Below are 21,994 nucleotides of genomic sequence, written 5' to 3' on the forward strand. Positions count from 1 at the left end.
GCAATTTGAGGATTCATAATTCTGAAATCACACTATAGTCCTGCAGACTTTCATTTTTGACTGGATAACCCCTTTAATATATGTGTGTGTATTGTAAGAAAGCAGGAGGTAAGGTCCTGATGGCTGATATATGTCAGTGAGGTGGCTGGCCTCAGTGATGTAAGTCCTGGAAGAAATTTCACCAGTAATAATAGGTTACTTATATGGTTTTTAACTGACTGACTGAATTCTGGTTCCGGGATTTAGGAGCCACCAAAAGAGCCTGGGTGGGAAAGGTCGCTCCCATACTCCAGTCCGGGTCTTACTGGCCTAACAAAATGCATGTAGTGTAGCTCAGGAGGTAGTAGTGTGCAGGGGCTGGTGAAACACAGAGCTGGTGAATACTGTGTGTGTGTTATACAGTAGTCTGAAAAGTTCCAGTGACACCAAGTTGGTGAGAAACTTTTGATTAAAAGGACTGTTTTTGTTTTCATTTATAATCCATATGCCGAAGAAAGAACTGGTTTTGTTATTTCTGTGTGCTGAAGAAAGCAGTTTCCGTTTTGGAGCTTTGGCACTGTGTTTTAAGTGATCATGAGGGTCTTAGGACTCAGATCCCAACGGATCTACAGGAAGTTTAAGGGGTTACAGCATATACACAATTACATGTTTATGTAATGCCGGCATCCCTGCATGATTGTTCCCCCTCCCCCCGGCAGAGACACTGACATGGTTATCTCCATGACCGGTCTGCTGTTCCCCTGCTCTGGCTCCCGCAGCAGATCCCAGGTCTCTGAGCCTACAAAGGTCTCCTGACAACATGCTTAGCACATGGCTGGGCTCCCTTAAAGGGGCAGCGTGCTCACTTCATAATGGATCCCTAGCCTATAGCTGTGAGGCATCATGTATTTAAGGTACCCTTCCCTGTAGGAAGGTGCTTGATCAACTTTAGTGTCTAGTCAGTCTTGCACTTGCTACTTAATTGTCCTGTCTGTACCAGTACCTAGACCCGCCTAAAGCTGTATCCGCACTGTTTGAACCAGCACCAGTGTCCATACTGTCAATTATCTTGTTCTGGTCCTGCCTTGGACTTAGAGTCCATACCTACGTCCCTGTACCAAGAGTCTTTCCTGGGACTCTGATTCCATACTGCCTGGGACTCCGAGTCTGTACATCCGTCCGTGACACTTGGGGTCAGCTGCTGCAGCACTGGAGACCGCCCTGGAGTGGTACCTGACAGCTATCTGCAGCTCAAGCCTAACCTCACCAGAGTCTGTAGTGAATACCAGGTAGCCATTAATTATACCCCTCCAGGGTAGGCCTGGCCTTGGCGCAGTGACTCCACACTACCAGTGTGACCGTGTACTGAGGCCATGGACCCCGCGGAACCCAATACCCCTCCACTCTAGGAGTTGTTCCAGAAAATGACCCTCCAACGAGACAAGCAGTATCAAATCCTGACCTACTTGTGGTCAGTGAATGCCCGTTTAAATGTTCTGACTCTGGCTGCTTCACCAGCACCTGTCCAAGTTGCAGCTAACTCCTTCCACGTATCTCTCCTTAAGCCAGTTGTTTTGAGCCACTTCTTCAAAAATCCTGGTTCCACAAATGTGCAATCTGCTCTGAGGATTTCTGTGAGGTGGAGAGCATCCTGGCCATGAAGAGAGTGAGAAGTAAGAAATTTTCCTGGCCTAGTGGATTGGAAAGGTTTTGGTCCCAAAGAAAGTTGTGGGAGCCCAAGGAGAATGTTCATGCCTTACTTCTTCTGCAGATATCTTGTGGGCTTGAAGAGGGGGGCTACATGTTCACTGCCACAACCGCGTGGCTGTTTCCCCTCATCTGGCTCCTGCTGCTACGCCAAGGTCTCTGAGCCTGCACACGCCATGGAGATCTCTCGGCAACGCTCTTAAGGCGTTCATGCACTCCCTGCTTCTTAAAGGGGCAGCACATTCACTCTGTGTTTCCCTAGCCTATAGCTAAGAGGCATCATGTATTTAAGGTACCCTCCCCTGTAGGGAGGTGCCTGAGCAACTTTAGTGTCTAGTCGGCCTTGCTACTTAGTTGTTAAGCCCTTGTTTTGTCCAGTCTGTGCCTGTACCTGAATCTGCTAAACCTGCTACCTGCAGCTCAAGCATAACCACACCACACCATCAGAGGCTCTAGTGAATACCAGGTAGCTGCTTATTTATGCCCCTCCAGGGTAGTCCTGGCCTGTGGCGCAGTGAGTCCACACCACCAGCATGACCGTTAAGTTGCACTTTCAGATACTTACTTCTTCATCTTTAAACAAGTTCTGGAGGAGGATATTGTCTCTCTTTTTTTCAATCTCTTGAAGGATTAAATTCATTTTCTGCTTTTCTTCTTCATTGGCTCCGATACGTTTAACAAAGTCTCTAAGATGAAAAGGGACAATAGAACATATGAACTGACCTCTGTATAGGGACATCCCCCATACTGGTCAAACCTGACCAACCTAGGTTTCCTTCAGAAGCAGATAACCTCTTTATAGAAGAGATTTTTGGCAGGTCTAGAGTCTGTTCATACCTGTGGGGTGCTTATTTTCTTTAAGGGAATCTGTCACTAGGTCTTTGCTTTCTCATCTGGGATCAGCATGATGTCAGCAGAGACCCTAAATCTAATGATGTATCACTTAGTTTACTGGGTGCAGCAGTTCTGACACAATAAGAGTTTTTAGATTTAGCAAGGCAGCAGAGCTGAGAGAGCTAATCCTGCCCACATCAGGCTCTGTATGTACATAGTCTATAGACAGTGAGCTGCTTTTCACAGAAGGGACGGAGTTGGACACTGAAGTGCAGGCCAGCTGGTCACAGCAAACATAATCACCAGGTGATAAAACCTTCAGTGTAAATAAACAACAGCACACAGCCGGACATGTGACACATTGTTGAATTCAGTGTTTTTACCCCTTCCTCATGCTGTCTTCAGATTATTTAGCAAAAACCTACTGACAGATTCGCTTTAAATGTTTTTTTTTTTTCAATTATATAGTAATCGTTCACAGCTTTGAGAGTTGCAGTTGTTAACATGCCCCAGCACTTTGACAGCCGGCTCTGCACAGATGCACTAAACCGTGAACTATCAAAGTGCTGAGGCGTGCTTACAGCCACCGCTTATGTACTGTGCAATGACTGTAGCCACTCTGCACATGCCTCTACGATTTAAAGGGAGTCTGTTAGAGCAGAATTATTGCCCAAACCAAGTACTGGTGCTCAGCACACCTTGTTGGGGCCATACCTTCCCACCTACTTATTTTCTCTCTATTTCCACCCACCACCTCGATTGACAGCTTATGCTTCATGATGCCACAGAAGGCTGTAGAAAACAAGTAGGTGGAAAGGTGCACTGAACTGTTTTGCCACGGCAAGGTGAACCAAGTGATGTGCTTTCGAACGACTGTTCAAACCGACTCCCTTGAAAGTCGGCGGCTCCTGGGAAGAAGAATGATAATATTCTCCCTGTAGCTGCACTTGCCATAAGGCGGCCTGGCAGCATTGTAATGCCCGGAGTCTTTGAACCTGTATGGTAGAACGTCAACCTCGGACTGCAGCTACAACAGAGTACCTTGTGTACTCAGCAACAGCCTCATATCCCCTAATGCAATATGCCCATGGACGACCCACAATCTTACAATCACACAATACCTATTGTCATAGCGAAAATGTGTTCTGTCAAGATCCTTACCTGAAATGGCTGCAGTAGTCAATGTTGGTCATGATTATTTCTGTGAAATTAGACTTTGTCCGGTTCTTTTTCTGATAATTATTAAATGATGATTTGTATCTAAAACAAAACATTACAATGTATCACTGGATGACAACAATAAATGCTAGGTGCCTTATACTTCCTCATCTTAGAATTACCAAAAGATAAATATTTATAGTCCTTCACGGAAAACAAAGGCGACTTTATACAAATGTAATGGCAGTTTCATATATAATGGAGGGTTGGCTAAATTATCGTGAAGTCTGTTTTCCTTGTGGTTGCGATGCTGTCATTTCCTCAAAATGTATGAACTTGTCAATTGATATGTAATTAAACTAGTTGCATCTTTAGATATACAGTAACACATACCAATTCTGTCCAGAACTGTGTTCCCACACTTTACTCTGTCCCCTACTAGATTGAAAATTGCAACTTTTTTTTGCAAAATTTTTTTTCTTCATATATATAAATCAAGCATAGACTTATGTAGCTGAATTCCCACTGACATTTCAAAAGTGTAAAGTGAAATTGTAAAAAAAGACTCATCCCCCCACAATCTGTCTCAATCGTCTATGTAATTGCGGAAAGAACTTCATAGAAAGGAACTTATTGTAGAATTCTTACTGTACCTATTTAGGAATTGCAGAAATTCACTTTCCACCATCGGCATCACTCTGCTTACAAAATCATCTGGTATTTCCTTAGCTGAGTTGATAACTCCCATAAACATCTGTTAAAAAATGCTAATTAATCAGCAAAATACATTGTGTACTATACTTGGGAATGAGTATCTACTACTGATCTCCAACAATCACACATCATTCATCATGCTGGTCTCTTCATAAATGGCAGGCTTGGGGACCCAGGTTTATTGACAACCCCTGCACTTGTAGGCTATGTTCACACGTTACGTTTTTGTATGCGTTTTTTCATGCAAATTTTCAGCTACGTTTTACAGTACTGGCAAAGTCTAAGAGATTTCAGAAATGTCATGCACACAGCTTGTTTTTTTTTTGTCTTCAGTATTTTGTGCAATACCTTAGTTTTTGCAAAATGCAGCATGTCACTTATTTCAGTGTTTTTCACCCATTCAAAGCAATGGGTGGTGCAAAAAACGCTGCAAAAATGCAGGCATCAGGTTTTGCTGCGTTTTTTTGTGCCAAAACCTGATGAAGTAGAATCAGATTTTTTTTACGAACTAAACTTTGACAACATGCACAAGAGACAAATGTATCCTGACAAAAAAGCATGAAAAAATGCACCAAAAACGCAGCAAGAAACGCAACAAAAACTAAGCAAAACCTGCTTTTTTGAGGCAAGCTTATTACTGCTAAGAGAGCAGGTTTTGCCTGTGGAAAAAAACGCAACGTGTGAACATGGCCTTACAACAGTATTCCTACATTTGATTCCCCTAAGGATTTAAGACCAGGGGCAGCTGTAACTTCTGAAATTCCTATAGCAACATCCCTACATTTGGTACTCTCAGTCTCCTGGGTGGCTGTACCGTCTGCAACCCTATAGCATCAACCCTACTTTTCCGCTCCTCTAAGCGCTGGGGCCAAGGTATGACTCTAACCTCCGCATACCCTGCAATTCTAGTTTTGGACTCCCTCTGGCCCAGATGGAACTATAACTTCTGCACCCCTGATGGCCAACATCGCTAGTTTGGGGCTCAATTAGGCACCAGGGCCCAAATGTGGCTGTATTCTCAGTACTTTCTACAGCTACATCCCTACCTTTTTGGTTCCCTCCACCTCTAGGGCCAAGGTGTATATTCTCTCCCTATATCTATATCACTTATTTTGGGCTCTCTGAGGCACCATGGCCTAAGTATAGATCCTCAGCAATCCCAGCTATATCCATTCTTTTGGGTGCCCTTAAGATTCAAAAGTCAAGAGACAGTAGCAGCAGCTTCCTCTCTACCTACTTATGAAGACTGCAATGATATGCAAAATTTGCCAAAAGTCCAAGTTTTGGCGTTACACTGCTACAAATCTGGATAGAAAATAGGTGAGGTGTTATGCACTTGTCCTGGATCCGTGCTTTGCTTCCCTCACCCTGATCATTTACACTCTGAGCTCCATGCAGGTCTTTGTAGATAGCCTGGCACGATCCCATGTGATTCTGTCCTGGCTTATATATCGCCTACCAAAACACACACAGGTGTCTTGGTTTTAAGACTTCAGTATTCCTAAGACTTTCAGTTTGTTAGTGCAATGATCCTGTTTGCCTGTGGCTTCCAGTAACTCTGCTACTGGTCTGTGATGTCCAGGACGTCTTCTGTCTGCCTGCAGCTTCCAGTAATCCTGCTACCTGTCTGTGGTTTCCATGATGTCTCCCGTCTGCTTGGTGTTTCCAGTAACCCTGCTACCTATCTGTGATCTCAAGGATGTCTCCAGTCTGTCTGAGGCTTCCAGTAACTTTACCTGTCTGCGGACTCCAGGATGTCTGCTGCCTGTCTACAGTCTCCAGGATGTCTACGGACTGCCTGCAGCTTCCAGTAACCTTGCTATCTGTCTGTGCTCTCCAGGACATCTTTGGTTCGTCTGGGGCTACCAGTAACACTACCTGTCTGCGGACTAGAGGACGTCTGCAACCTGTCTGTGGTCTCCAGGACGTCTCCTGATTCCAGTAGCTCTGCTCTCTGTGTCCTGCGTGCCTCACCCAGCTGCTGCACTGATGCCTGCAGGCTGTGTGCCCACCAGGAACTTGGGCTTGGAGGATCCACCTTACCAGATGAGCCTAACACAAAGCTTGGAAAATCAATGTCCAAAAGTCGGTATTTTGGGGTGATACATTAGATGGGCCTTAATTTTCCTGTATTTTGCTGTGTAAATGCCTGTAAGTTTATGTATGTGCCCATTTTTCACTGCCAATAGCATGACTGGGTCCATGTTTAATATCAGAATCTCTCTTGTAAAAATTAAAGTATTTATTTTTAATATACCTTTAGGATGATGTGAGATATTTCATAAAGACTAGATGGGGTTTGTTTCCAACTTTTCTCCATTTCTTCTAATGCATTGTTCCACCACTTCTTCAGATCCTCCTGTGTAAATGTAATGTTAACATAATTTCTCTGCAAATTACAAATAGAGTAAAAAATAAAAAAAGAACAATGGGAGAAAGGAAATTAAAATCAAACCTAAAACTGCCTATAGTTTTTTAATTTTTTTTCTAGTAACTCTGTGTTTTACTACACGCTCTTCAAAACATATAGCATTATGTTCAGGAGGAGTTGCAGTAAGTTCTATCTGCCCTGCACAGGCTTGTTTAACCTTCCTTACATGGGACTTCTCCACCATGCTTTACAGGCTTTTTTTAACTGTCCTCCATGGGATTTCTCTTTGCTCACATAGCTGTGTTTACCTGTCCTACATGGGACCTCTTTTCTAAACTGTTTATCTGTCCCACTCAATAGAACAGCACAGTTGACTATACACTATCCAAATAAGAGGAATGTCAATTAGAAAAAAGTTTATCAGTTCAGCCTTATTTAAAGAAGCACTCCTCCTCCCATCAAAGTTTTAATCCTAATATATTACAGTCACCATATTATATAGCACTATGTACTTCCAATTGCTCATTTTGCCTTTCTACCCAGCTAATTCTTCTCTTATTCCATTAGGTGTATGACATCACGTGATTAAAACATGAAGGTCGATTTTCCCTGCATGACTCATAAGTCACTGCAAAAGTCCCTGGCAGGGGGGATTGGTGAGGCAGCTGAGTCAGGAGTTGAAGAGGGGAATGACTCATGCATGCAAATTAGTCTTCTCTTTTCTCTGCCCTGTGAAGAAACAGGAAGAGTTAACTGGGTAGAAAGGCAAAATGAGCAATTATAATTACACAGGGTTATATAATATGGTGACTGCAATATATCAAGAGGATAAAAATGTTTTATGGGAGTGCTTCTTTAAGTTAATTAGACTGAGATACAAACCCATATACATACAGCCCATGTACAAGAGTGCTGCTAGTGTGAAAATATTCACATCCCACTTATCTCCAGTAGTGTCTTTAGGAATTCATTCTCTGCCTGCCTTTTAATATAAAATAACAGCTTATAAAGCATATCTGCATATTGCACAATCTCATTATATTATCAACAGATACCTATACATATAAAGGACTGTGTGACCTATCATCACTATTGTTTGCAAACCCAATACAAGAAAAGATGATATTTTGGTCCAAATTATTCAAAATATACCAAACTTTATGTTATAAAAATTACAAACACAAGTGAAGGGGAATGAGACACAAATCATAACCCCAAAGAAATGCTATACAAAAAGGAGGCTCGTCCCCCTGGGCATCTAGTAGTGAGCATATGTTGATAACTAGCCTCTCTAACATATAATCCCATAACATCAGAATACACAGAGACAGCCTATATGTAATTAAGTAAATAGCCCACTACCTACCATGATCACTTCTCGGAGTTGTTACTATTCCGAGATCTGTTTGAATAGATTCAAATACTCAACATAATCACCTTCTAGTAACTGTGATACAGATGTCCTGAGGGGGCACCTCCCCCCCCCAACGCGCGTTTCGGTTCCCCCTGACGAAGGTGCTTCTCCGAAACGCGCGTTGGGGCTGAGTATTTGGATCTATTCAAACAGACTCCGAGAAGTGATCATGGTAGATAGTGGGCTATTTACTTAATTACATATAGGCTGTCTCTGTGTATTCTGATGTTATGGGATTATATGTTAGAGAGGCTAGTTATCAACATATGCTCCCTTCTAGATGCCCAGGGGGACGAGCCTCCTTTTTATATAGCATTTCTTTGGGGTTATGGTTTTGTGTCTCATTCCCCTTCACTTGTGTTTGTAATTTTTATAAAATAAAGTTTGGTATATTTTGAATAATTTGGACCAAAATATCATCTTTTCTTGTGTTGGGTCTGCCTTTTAATATACTCTATACTCCTGTAAAAATAATGAAGGAGACACAACAACCAATATTCTCAAAGAGAATCTGTCATCAGCATTTTACTACACCATCTGAGAGCAGCATGATGTAGGGGCAGAGACCCTGATTCCAGCAATATATCACTTAATGGGCTGCTTGCTGCAGTTATGATTAAAAACTGTATTTTTGGCTGCAGATCTAGCAGTTCTCTGAATGCTGACCTCTGTAACCCCGCCCACACCACTGATTGGAAGCTTTTTGTGTACGCTGCTTATAGGCAGCTGCCAATCAGTGGTGGGGGTGGGGGTTATACAGAGATCATGAATATGGAGGACTACATGGCAGCAGGTTTACAAGTACTCTAGTGATAATATCCTGCTTATGAAACAGCAATTTTATCAAAACTACAGCAAGCAGCCCAGTAAGTGACACATTACTGCAATCAGGTCTCTGTCTCTGAGATGCTGCTCTCAGATTAGGTGGCAAAAAACTCAGTGATAGGTTCCCTTTGAAGGAATTCTGCATTGTGACAATCCCTGCTTGCTTAGTAGCTGCTTTGACAATAATGATCACAAAAGTGTCTTAGTACCAAGTTTCCCCACAAATCACAGCTGATCACTGGTGGTTTTAGCAGGAAGTGTTTAATTTCTCTGCAGCACCACCACAGGAGAAATTAAGTATTACATACACTGTTTCCATTCCAATAAATGGGCTGTCTGTGTTCGGCAGGACATGACAGATCCACTAGAGCAGATCTCCACCCTGCCCAACTGATGAGGATCCTATACAGAGGACCTCCTCTATTAATTTAGAATTCACTAATGAAGATGGGATTAAATGTTAATGGGGAAGCCCTATTATTATTTCTTTTATGATATACATGAAATGAACTTTCCTTTTGTTTTTGTGTATATTGGTCTTCAAGTTGGCGTATTTCATCTGTAGACAGCAGTTCTCCCAGTTGGGCCTCATTTACAAGTTGGCGTATATCATCTGTAGACAGCAGTTCTCCCAGTTGGGCCTCATATAAGTGTTTTCTAATGAAACTGTTGTACAGAAGATAAACCAATGCAGATGTTAAAATAATTTGGCATAGACGAGAAGAGGAATATTCTATGTTTTTTTGCAATAAGTGATTTTTCTTTCCATAGCTGAATAATGACCATACAAAGCATTGCATCGGGGGTGTTTATATAGACTCATGAAAACACACAATAAACACCTATCCGTTCTCCTGATATTGCATCCTCCTATCAATTCCTGAACATCTTTTCATAGAACTTTTGCTTTGTGTTTTGTCTTTTATTCCTCTTTGAAATGTAGATTAAATAGACAACTGGGTGTTATCATTCCCTTTGTCAAAAAGGTGAGATCCCCCACTGTCTTGCACTATGAACAATGACATATTGTGCCCCCTCTATATTGACACCGTTTAATATGGAGGGATGTTTAAACCCAGTTGTCAATTTATTAATTCATTTTCAGGATGAATAAAAGAGGAACAGTACAATGCAAACTTGTAAGAAAATATGCGCCAAAATTATTTAATGGGAAATGCCATTATTTGCTGAAATGGACATGTTCTCCTAGCACCAAGGCCTGATGTGACTGCTACGTCTGTACCTCTTATAACTGCACTCCAGGACTTGGGCTTCGTCATTTGATGAATGGTCTATAGTTGACCATATACTTAAAGGGAATCTAACTTTATTTTTTGACCACTTAATTTGAAAGCAGCATAATGTAGAGATGGAGATTCTAGTTCCAGGGATGTATCTCGTACCGGGCTACTTTCTGTAGTTTGGATAAAATCTCTTTAATCAACAAGAGATTATCACTAGAGGACTAGTAATCCTGCTGCCATGTAGTCCTCCATATTTATGATCTCTGTATAACCCTGCCCTCTAATACAGATTGGCAGCTTTCTGCCAATGCGCAGCGTACACTGAAAGCTGCCAATCAGTGGTGTGGATGGGTGTCGCGATGCAACACACAACACAACAGGATGGAAATGGGGAGAGGAAGGCCCTACTGATAGGGAAATGGGGGCTAGTCACCACCTGAGCTCAAACCCAAGCCTGTCCCTGCACTCCCCTAAAGCCCTAAGTGGGTCCTTCCCCCCACCACCATCAGGAACCTCGTCCGCAGATGACACTGAAATTGTACTCCAAACTCCAGAAACAACAGACAACAAAGATCTGCCACTGCAAGGCTGGGCTCCATAGAGAAACTCTATCACCAACAGTCAGCTGATGCATCAGGTGACCATTTAAAGGATGGTGGGAGTGGTCACCACCCACATCAGCTGACCCAGCAACTCTGCAACTGCAGTATATTTCCAGCAAGGGAAAAACGGACATTAACCCCCCGCTGGTCCTGAAAGGAAAAAAGCTACATTTAAAACAGAGTGGAACCAGAGCTGCCACAAATCTAAAAATGGATCGTGACAAGGGGGTTATACAGAGCTCAGCATTCAGAGAGCTGCTAGATCGCTAGCATATCAAGCCATGATCTCATCACAACTGCGACAAGCAACCCAGTAAGTAACACATCACTGGAATTGGGGTCTCTTCCCCAACATCATTCTGCTCTTGGAGTAGCAGGAGTGGTGACAGATTCCCTATAAATGTTTTATGGTGACATTCTTCTTTTCTCTGGTTTGGTAATAAGTGCTAGATAAGTTTTTGTCCTACAGCCTGGATTCCTGTTACGCTGTGACTGTAAGAAAGTCAGTGAAGGGGGACCCTCTATTGCCCCTTAATTTACAGAGAAGGTGGAGATGCCTGGTTCTTGTACCTCTCTGTGTTCCTATGAGATCCTACGCAGCTCTCACCCTCCTCCCAGAGAGGAAAGAGGCAGGAGAAAAAGGGTAACACTGGCTGGACACACAGGGGGCAACCAAGGCACAATCAAACGACAGACACACAGGATAAAATTCAAAGGGAAAATGGGTACACAGTAAAGAGGCAGAAAAGCAACACAAAAGAAAGACAGAAGGGGAAAGTAAAGGTATTCACCACAAACCGCATGCAACAATCTCAAGATGACAAGAGCGACTCCCCAGACCACTTTCTCCAATGCTGCCAGTAATGGAATGAAGATTCTATTGCTCACATGGAGGGAAGCCAGGCACAGGCTTATATAATGGAAGGGAGTGGTTCCAATAAGCTGTACAGCCAATAGACAACAAGAACTATAAACCCTTTCCATGCCACAAGAAACTTGTTAAAGGGAACCTATCACCCTGTTTTTTAAAGATTAGATAAAAATAGTGTGAAATAGGGGCAGAGCTGGGCTTTACATTAGTGCCTTTTTGGTGCCTTTATTCCCCCGTTAGGCTGCCGAAATACCTTTGTGAAGTGGCCGTTTTGTCCTGTCACTCAAGTTGGTCAGGTCGGATGGGCGTGGTTAAATAGCGGTTCCTCCCCCACCTCTTGCGTTTCTCTGCGAAGTTTAGTCCCGCCGTTGGCGTTGTGTTTAGCGCCTGCGTAGTAACGTCTAATTTGGCGCCTGCGTATTATGCTTTGCCCAACTGTGGGCATAGCATAATTTACATCACTGTGCATGCGCGGGTCGTAACTTTAGCCTTGGTGCCCCGGAAGTGATCATATGGGCATAGTGTTTATCTGGATGCCGGTAACATTTTCTAAGCCCGAACTACGAGCGTAAGTTTGGCACCAAACTTACGCTCGCAGTTCGGGCTGAGAAAATTTTACCGGCATCCAGATAAACACTATGCCCATATGATCACTTCCGGGGCACCAAGGCTAAAGTTACGACCCGCGCATGCGCAATGATATAAAATATGCTATGCCCACAGTTGGGCAAAACATAATGCGCAGGCGCCGGAGGCAAATTCACTGCGCAACTGCTAAAAAAAAGTGCGATCTGTGCCATTCACAGATCGCGTTTACGAAAGACACGCCGAGAAGCAGGGGGGGAGGAACCGCTATTTAACCACGCCCATCTGACCTGACCAACTTGAGTGACAGGACAAAACGGCCACTTCACAAAGGTATTTCGGCAGCCTAACGGGGGAATAAAGGCACCAAAAAGGCACTAATGTAAAGCCCAGCTCTGCCCCTATTTCACACTAATTTTATCTAATCTTTAAAAAACGGGGTGATAGGTTCCCTTTAATTCATGAATGGCCGTGTAGATATAAAGAGGATCTGTGCTCAGCTAATCGCTGCATTCTTCTAATCTCAGATGTACCACAGGTCCCAGCAGAGTGCGGCATATTCATGACAATTTTGATTTCTCCTGCAGCTAGGCCATAGCTAGGATTCTGAGCGAGCAGAGTGGTGGCCAAGCATGCTCAGTGCTGCTTCATGCAAACTCCTTCTAGTCAAGGTATTGCTGATGTGGGGAATGGAAGGCTGGGATCCCCAGTTCTGGCAACTGGACTTCCGCTAAACTAGTATTTATCAACTACATACTGGATGGGTAATAAATGGTCAAAACTATCACTGTAGACCCATCCAGCACTCAGATAGTCAATCGATCCAGTCCCACATCAACATTGCCAATGATATGACCCACTCTGAGATGTCTCCCTCTTTCTCTCTGGCCTATAGTGATAAATATGAGGAACTTACTTGGGATATATTGTTTTTGCCCAGCTCAGCAGACAGTGGATATTATTCATTTCGAGGACACCACTTTTTGCAGCGAGCCTTATGACAAACTGCAACTGCTGTTGATACTGTTTGGACGACTTAGGATCCATTTGCATAGCATTTGCCAGAGTCACTAATGTTTGGGCCAAAACGGGGTCTTGAGCATCTTTTGGACATATTGTCATGATCTTAATCTGTTTTGTAGCAGGAAAGGTATCACAAGCTTTCACGCTCTGCTGATCTGGAATATTCGGTTCTTTAGTTCTCTCCAAAAGATTTTTTAGTACTTCTGTTTGCTCATCCTGTTCTTCAAAATCTGCAAAAAAAAAGTCATGATTGGGGAAGTATACCTGTCATTTCAGGTAACTTTTTAGAATAAACTGTTGTATGTATGTACATACGGAAGGACCTGTCAATCATTGGGAGCGGTGCAGGGAGAAGCCGACCGGGGGACTGTATCAGACAAGTCAGGTCTCTCCCAGTATTCTCCAGCCATAACTCAGGATCAGAGTCAGGATATATAATGCGACAAAATTGAAATATTTGAAAGGTTTTCATGCACTGCTCACTTCAGCATCAGGATGCCTGCCGGGATGTGTGCAAGAACAGCAGAATTCGTGCACCCGTCCTACTCTAATGAATACAATACCTGCGGTCTGTGCATGCATTTGCACGGGCATAGGCCAACACTGCTGCATCAGTGCCTCTCATCTCCCAATGCGGAAGATGTTTGTAGGTTGTTGCAGATTAGTGGGGTTGTCCTGACATAGGATAGGTCATTAACATTACATTTAGTGGGTTCCATCACCAGGCACACCCACTGATCAGTAATTAATACCTCCAGCGGCGGGCAGGTGTAAATATTGAATAGCAGTTGATCAGAAATACAATTATGCTCCACTCAATGCATTTTCATCTTTCCGCCTCCGGAGATTATAAGGTGATAGCTGGTGGTGTTGGATGCCCGCCAATCTGATATTGATAATCCATATAACTAGAAACAGCCTGATGAATGGCTCCAGCATGGGGATGAAACGCGTCATGTTACTTTTAAAGTGAACCTGTCAGAGGACACATGCTTCACGATCCATAAGTATGATTTCAGCCATGTGTGTTTGACTATGAAATGCTGCTGGTGGGGACAAAGTCGCACAGGTGACAAGTCTCCCCACCTGCTCCCCTTGAGAGTCTGGATATCCACTGTATCCATCCATAAATCCATCCAGTGACTTACCAGTATGGTATGTTGCGCCTATAGCAGCTACTGACTCCATTTCAATCTCTGATGATAAAAATAGAAGCAAATAGAAGAAAATTAAAGGGGTTGTCCCACAAACAAAAGTTGATTTTAATCAATAGATCTTGGAATAGTAATAATTTCCACAGTTGGATGTGTTTGTATAAAATATTCCTGTGCTGAGATAATCTAATAAATGTGCCCCTGCTGTGTACTTTGTAATGGCCATGTCTTACTGTACAGGAACATGGTCTGATCCTACCACATCTCCTGGGCAGAGGAAGATGCAAAAGAGAGTATACAGACATTACAGGACTGAATCGCAGCTGATACTTTCTGTAAGAAAAACATGTCTAAAATCAACAAGCAAATGTTTTATCTCACAGAAACAAATCAGCTGTGATCCCCTGCTGTCCTTTCCGTATACTCTTTTGCTTCCTCCCCTGCCCAGGAGCTGTGATACGTGTTCACCATGAACTGGAGCAGCTCTGCACGGTCAGACACAGCCATTACACAGTACACAGCAGGCGCACATTTATAAGATTATCTCAGCACAGGAACTTTTTTTTAACACATACAATTGGGGAACCATTACTTATTAATGGTTGGTTTTTTCCTCAATTTATCCTTTGTTTGCCAATCTATGTATTTTTTTAGTTCCCTGCATTTTTTTTTACCGTCGTGGCAAAAAATTATAATATCTCTCTTTCTCCTTCCTGTCGCAGCTAAACTATTCACGAAAGCTTTCCAGAGTATGTACAAAAAAAAAATTATAATATTCCTACAAAAAATAATAAAATTAAATATCTTTATTGAATTCTATTAAAAAAGAGTATTCAATAAAGATATTTAATTTTATTATTTTGAAGTATTTTTGTAGGGATATCATATCTATCTTACATTAAGGGTATGTGACCATGTTCAGATTTGCCTGCTGCAAATATTGGATTGATGGCAGGAAAAACCCTGCATAAAATAAACCTATTGTATTGGCGTTACCCGTCCCCTGTAGACTGTGAGCCCTCTCTCCTCCTGTACCAGTCGGTCACATGTATAGTTCAAGATTACTGTACTTGTTTTTGGTTATCTATACCCCTCCTCACATGTAATTAAGCGCCATGGAACAAAATGCGCTATAATGACAAATAATAAGAATATTTTTACTTGTGTTTTTCTTTTACATTAATTTTAATGGGTGAATATGCTGAAAAAATTGACAGGCTGCACATATGAAGAAAAAAAAAAAGTTTTTTTAAGGTTCAAATCTGCAAGGATGGGAGGTGGGGGTTTGCTGATGACCCCTGTGCCTGTCATTACAATCCTCCTGGCAAAGTCAGGCCATGGTTGCCATTCATATGAGATCATGATTTTCTCTATACATAGCAGTGCTGCTTCAAGTCCCCTAAGGGGACTATTAAATACAGTAAAAAGTGAAAGAAAACGTTTATAAAAATGTGAAAGAAAAAAAAACACAAGTTCAAATCACCCCCCTTTTTGCCCTATTAAAAATAAAACAATAAAAAAATTAAAAATAGACACATATGCTATCACCGTTTGTAAAAGTCTGATCTATGACAATATTAAAAAAATTTAAAAAAATAAAAACACCAGAATTACATTTTTTTTGCCTGCTGCAGCATTGCAATAAAAGGCAATAAGAGGCGATCAAAACATTGTTTCTACCCCAAACTGTTGAAGGATGATGGAAAGGCAGGAATCAATTAATGCAGTCTATTGGTCAACGCGTTTCGAAGTTTCAAACTTCCTCATCAGGACAATACTACATCAGCTCAGGGCACAAAAAAATAAGCCCTCACCCAGCCCCATATTCTGAAAAATGAAAAAGTTACAAGTCTCAGAAAATGGTGACAAAAGCAAAAACATTTTAATACAAAAACAACTGTTGAAATTCACTTTTTTGCCATTTCAAGGCACTAGGAATTTTTTTCCTGCGTTCCAGTGCATCACATAATAAATTGAATGGTATCATTCAAAAGTTCCACTAGTTACGTAAAAAAACACAAGCCCTTGTATGGCTATGCGGATGGTAAAAAAAAAAAAAGTTATTGTTCTTGGAAGAAGGGGAGGAAAAAAAGGAAAATTGCCTATGCCTGCATTTACACTTTATATTGGGTATTTGTGGTTCTGCTTCTGGTCTTGTGCGGTATATGATCAGTATTTACCGAGTTTGATACAATACTAACAACAATAATTTATTTTTCATTTTCTATTTACTTCCTCAGGGTGAATTTTGCATTATATTTAGTGACGACTGATCGGTGGACTTACCTTTAATGTCCCATGCATCTTTAGTAGGAGACAATTGTGGAGTTTTATTACTTTCTGACTTCTTCTTTTTAGGTTTTCTCTTTTTCAAAAAGTCTGATAAAAATAGAAAATAATAATAATAATAAGAAGAAGAAGGATATAATAATTCTGCTCATTTTACTTTACCTTTAAACCTGGTAAATATATTTTTCTCTTTTTTATTTGCTTTGCCATCTTTTTCCTTTTTATTAGCTAGATTGGTTTCTTCATTTTCCCCATTTACATCTTTTTTGCCACCTGATCCTTTGTTATATTCCGGCATTTTTTTCACCACCTGTTATGGCAAAAAAAACAAAAAAATAATTAAAATAAAAATCAGAACAGGAAAACTTTGGAACAAAAAGATGAATTGGCTAAATATAATATGAAAAACAAAGGCGACGTTACAGCTCCTAGATGAAAAAAAAAATTACATTTTTCATTCTGAGTTTAAGATTAAGACGGCAGTTTGTAGCCGAAACGTGTCACTTTCTTTCTCTCCTCTTGTCCTGCAGCTTTGGATAGCACAGAGCGGTGCAATTTTTTTAGTTTTGGAGTAATACAGCATTGAAAATTTGTAACTAGGAGCTCAAGCTATTTTTTTTTGTTTTTAAAATCGTACTTACATGGGTTCAGGACAGAGTTCTGCGCTCCTGGAATTGGTGAGTGTCTATGGGTCTAAAAATAATACATTTATTAAGAAATTAATATACAGAATATGCACAGATAGGTGGAGAGATACATTGATTAGTATAACATTAATACATTGTAATCTAATATCTATATAAAATATACTGTATTATAACAGGGAGAGGGTGATGTACTTACAAGAGCTGCAATCTTAGGATTGAACCTGAAGCTCTGTGCAAAATAAACCCACTGAGGTTACACCCACTGACATTACACCCACTAGTCACCGTCCCACATTTTGTTGTGGAAAACTACTCAGACAACCCATTTACTGGAAATGCATTTATCTATCTATTATTTTAAAGTGAAAGTCCTTTCAAACAAGACCTGTATAAAAAAATCATGTTCCTGCTTCCTCGTAAGTTAAAACTGATTTTGGAGCACATTAGAGTCTAATATGTCCAGTAACTGTCCCAATTCTCATACTATACAACTTGCCCTCTTTTTTTGTTCATCTGCATTCTGCCAGCATTACAAATGTTGGAGCTTTCTTTACCTCACTTCTCAGAGTGCATTTCTTTTGCGGTTGTCCAATAGCATTTTCCATTATGTGACAAGCACAATGCAAATGTTTATTGTTATTTCTGTGTGTAGAGTGATAGAGGAGAGCCTAAAGATTTGTCCCCCCCCCCCCATCCAGTAGAGAGCTAAAGACCTGCTCCCATCCTGTAGAAACCTAGGCATCCATCTCATCTGGTAGAAAACAAGGGACCCGCTCCCTCATCCTGTAGATGGCTAAGGACCCGCGCCCTCATCCTGTAGATGGCTAAGGACCCGCACCCCCATCCTGTACATGGCTAAGGACCCGCACCCTCATCCTGTAGATGGCTAAGGACCCACCCATCATGGAAATCGCTAAGGACCCACCCCATCCTGTAGATGGCTAAGGACCCATCCCATCCTTTAGATGGCTAAGGACCCGCCTCATCCTGTAGATGGCTAAGGACCCGCCTCATCCTGTAGATGTCTAAGGACCCGCCCCATCCTGTAGATGGATAAGGACCTGCCCCATCCTGTAGATGGATAATGACCCACCCCACCCTGTAGATGGCTAAGGACCTGCTCCATCCTGTAGATGGTTAAGGACCCGTCCCACCCTGTAGATAGCTAAGGACTCGCCCCATCCTGTAGATGGCTAAGGACCCGCTCCATCCTGTAGATGGCTAAGGACCTGCTCCATCCTGTAGATGGCTAAGGACCCTTCCCCATTCTACAGAAAGCTAAGGACTCACCCTCACATACCGCAGAGAGCAAAGGACCCTCCCGCACATCCCGTAGGGAGCAAAGGACCTGATCCCACATCCTGTTGAGAGCTAAGGACTGGCCCCCACATCCTGCCGAGAACTAAGGATCCACCCCCACAGTCCATAGAGAAGAAAGGACCCACCTCACATCCCGCAGAGAGGAAAGGATTCACCCTCACATCCGGTAGAGCTGAGGATCCACCCTCACATCCCACCGAGAGCCAAAGTTCCGTCCTCACATCCCATAAAGAGCAAAAGAACTGCCTTCACATCCTGCCATGAGGCAAGGATACACATTCACATCCTGCAGAAAGCTAAAGACCTGCCCTCACATCTCAAAGAGCACTAAAGACCTGCCCCACATCCCACCAAGAGCTATGGATCCACCCCCACATCCCACTGAGATCTATGGACCTGCTTCCACATTGTGTAGAGAGTAAAGGACCCACCCTCACATCCTGCAGAGCACTAAGGACCCGCTCCCACATCCCGCCGAAAGCTAAGGACACGCTCTCACATCTCGTCAAGAGCTAAGGACCTGCCCCTACATCCCAAAGAGAGAAAAAGATCCACCCCCACATCCCACTGAGAGCAAATGACCCTACTTTGCATCCCTCAGAGAGTTAAAGACATGCCCTCATATCTCTCAGAACACTAAGGACATCCCTAAGAGAGGAAGAGACCCACCCTCACATCCTGCAGAGAGCTAGGGACCCACCCTAACATCCTGCAGAGAGCTAAGAACCTGCCCTCACATCCCACACAGAGCTAAGGACCCACCCTCACATCCAGCAGAGAGCTAAGGACATGCCTTCACATCACGTAGAGGAAAGGACTCGCCCTCACATCAGGTAGAGAGTAAAGGACCCGCCCCAACACCCCACCGAGAGCCAAGGACCAGCCCTCACATCCCGTAGAAAGCTAAGGACCCATCCTCACATCCCGCTGAGAGACAAGGACCCAACCTCACATCCTGCAGAGCTAAGTACCCGCAGTCACATCCTGTAGAGAGCTAAGGACCCGCCCTCACATCCTGCAGAGAGCTAAGAACCCACCCTTTATATTCCTTCAGTCAGTCTAGTTACCACATCCCCAAAGCTCGTTCTATGTTCCATCTTAGCTGGTCAGATTTGTGATCCTAAGCCACAAGAATCATAACACTGTAGAGAGCAAAGGACCTGCCATCACATCCCATAGAGAGTAACGGGCCCGCCCCCACATCCTGCTGAAAGCAAAGAGCCTGCCCCCACATCTTGTCAACAGCATAGTACCTGCTCTCACATCCCACAGAGAGGTAAAGACCCAACCTCACATCCCACAGAAAGCTAAGGATCCGCCCTCACATCCTACAGAGAGCTAAAGACTCGCCCTCACATCCTGTAAAGAGGAAAGGACCCACCTTCACCTCCCGTAGAGAGCAAAGGACCCACCCTCACATATTGTAGAGAGCAAAGGGCCTGCCCCCACATCTTGTAGAGAGCATAGAACCTGCCCTCTCATCCCATAGAGAGCAAAAGCCCTTCCCTCATATCCTGTAGAGAGCAAAAGACTCCCCCCACATCCTGCCGAGAGCAAAGGACCCGCTCCCACATCTTGTCGAGAGTATAGGACCTGCCCTCTCATCCCGTTGAGTGTAATGGACCTGCCTGTCACGCTGCTGTAATGCAGGTAGGTGCAGGCTCCATTAGATGGCAGTAGAGTGGAAGCAGGACTGCACCTAAACAGAGCTGACCTGCAGTGCAGCAGTGAGGTTACCACAGGTGGCAGCAGAATAGTCAAACAAGCCGGGTCAAATCCTAGACTGTAGCTCAGTACCAAAGGAATAAGCAAACACACGGTCAGAGACAAGCCAGGGAGTCAGTAACGGTCAGAAGCGGATAAGCCAAAAGACAAAATGCAGAAGCAGGTCAGGATACAAGCCAAGTCAAAACCAGGGAGTCAGCACACTAAAGGGAAACACGGAGTCAAGATGGGAGTAGAGGAAAACAGAAACACGGATTCAGACAGCAAACGCAGCAGGACAAATCTGTTACACCCGGTCTGGTTTCTGTACCTTCGCAGGGTCCCCGTCGGGACTCCTGCTCTGTGCAGGCTCCACGCTGTCAGGATACAGCCTCTGCCTTCCCTTCCTCCTCTGCTTCCCGGCACGCTGCCAGCAGGTTCTCGGGCAGAGTGCTTAGCTCACACGCGCGCTCGCTTCCGGTCTCTTAAAGAGACAGCACGAATTTTTCAGAAAGGACTTCTGGCCAATGGCGTCTTGATGGTTACTATTTCTAGCTCCTCCACCATAGGGAGGGAGCGCCGGAGCAACTAGTATTCACTGTTGCTTCTTCCGGTTCCTGCTAGCATATGCTTCTGTTTCTGAAGTTCTCTGCCAGTGCTCCGCTTAAACTGTCTGTCTCCGCAGATCATCAGCCACCTGTTACCCAGCTCCTGGACGACATCCGCTCTGTCTACGCCAGTTACGTCTTGTCCCGCCAATCCGCCATCCTCATCTCCGGACGATGCCAGTACCGCCTGTACCAGCTCCTACCCGTACACCTGGTATCATCTGGTTAGCTCCACATCTACTGCTAACCTTGCTCATCCGTTTGTCCCGCTGGGACAGCAGCCACGAGTCCGGGGTCTAACTGGAGGTAGCACCCGTGTCCCCCAGGCATTCCACTCTGACCCTGTTCGAGGGGACTTACCACGGGTGTCTGGGGCTCACGCAGTCACGCCCCCTTCAGAGCCCCCCAGACCGTGGTCCCGAGGTTCCACATTAAATCATAATAAAATCGAATGTGAACTTCAACTTCTGTGCCTCTGTTTCCATTTGTTACAAAATCAGAGCAATCAGAGTCAGCTACAGCAGCACTAGGCAAAAACTATAAATGACATCGCCTGCAGGAAGCAGTGGCGATAAATAGCCAACCTGAACCCAGACAAAGGCTGAGAAGGGTTAACTCTTAACATGACCAGACCGGGAAAAGGGAAAACAGGACTCAAAACCTCGTCTGGATCATGACACCGCTCTCACATATTGTAGAGAGCTAAGGACCCGCCCTCACATCCTGTAGAGGAAAGGACTCGTCCTCACATCTGGTAGAGAGCAAAAGACCCACCTCCACATCCCGAGAGCCAAGGACCTGCCCTGACATCCCGCCGAGAGCCAAGAACCCACCCTTACATTCCGCAGAAAGCTATGGACCTGCCCTCATATCCCACAGAGAGCTAATGACCCACCCTCACATCCTGCATAGAGGAAAGGACCCACAATCACATCCTGTAGAGAG

The 21,994-nt window shown here is 43.6% G+C and overlaps 1 protein-coding gene across 2 annotated transcripts in view; it reads right to left on the minus strand.

Moving 5' to 3' along the window:
- LOC143777072 (tumor necrosis factor alpha-induced protein 2-like) overlaps positions 1-17,695 on the minus strand; it is a 41,260-nt gene extending 23,565 nt beyond the window's left edge. The window contains exons 1-11 of one of the 2 annotated variants that reach the window (XM_077267045.1): positions 17,614-17,695; positions 17,412-17,463; positions 16,933-17,080; positions 16,768-16,860; positions 14,476-14,523; positions 13,221-13,557; positions 9,516-9,668; positions 6,650-6,749; positions 4,332-4,432; positions 3,682-3,780; positions 2,252-2,372 (exon numbers count right to left, since the gene is read on the minus strand). In XM_077267045.1, the coding sequence (XP_077123160.1) occupies positions 2,252-2,372; positions 3,682-3,780; positions 4,332-4,432; positions 6,650-6,749; positions 9,516-9,668; positions 13,221-13,557; positions 14,476-14,523; positions 16,768-16,860; positions 16,933-17,068 (1,188 nt within the window). In that variant the 5' untranslated portion in view covers positions 17,069-17,080; positions 17,412-17,463; positions 17,614-17,695. The remainder of the gene's footprint in view (positions 1-2,251; positions 2,373-3,681; positions 3,781-4,331; positions 4,433-6,649; positions 6,750-9,515; positions 9,669-13,220; positions 13,558-14,475; positions 14,524-16,767; positions 16,861-16,932; positions 17,081-17,411; positions 17,464-17,613) is intronic. The other variant, XM_077267035.1, reaches the window with a different exon arrangement.
- Positions 17,696-21,994: the final 4,299 nt, after the last annotated feature.

The sequence above is a fragment of the Ranitomeya variabilis genome, chromosome 1 (genome assembly GCF_051348905.1).
Source record: "Ranitomeya variabilis isolate aRanVar5 chromosome 1, aRanVar5.hap1, whole genome shotgun sequence".
Lineage (NCBI taxonomy): Eukaryota > Metazoa > Chordata > Amphibia > Anura > Dendrobatidae > Ranitomeya > Ranitomeya variabilis.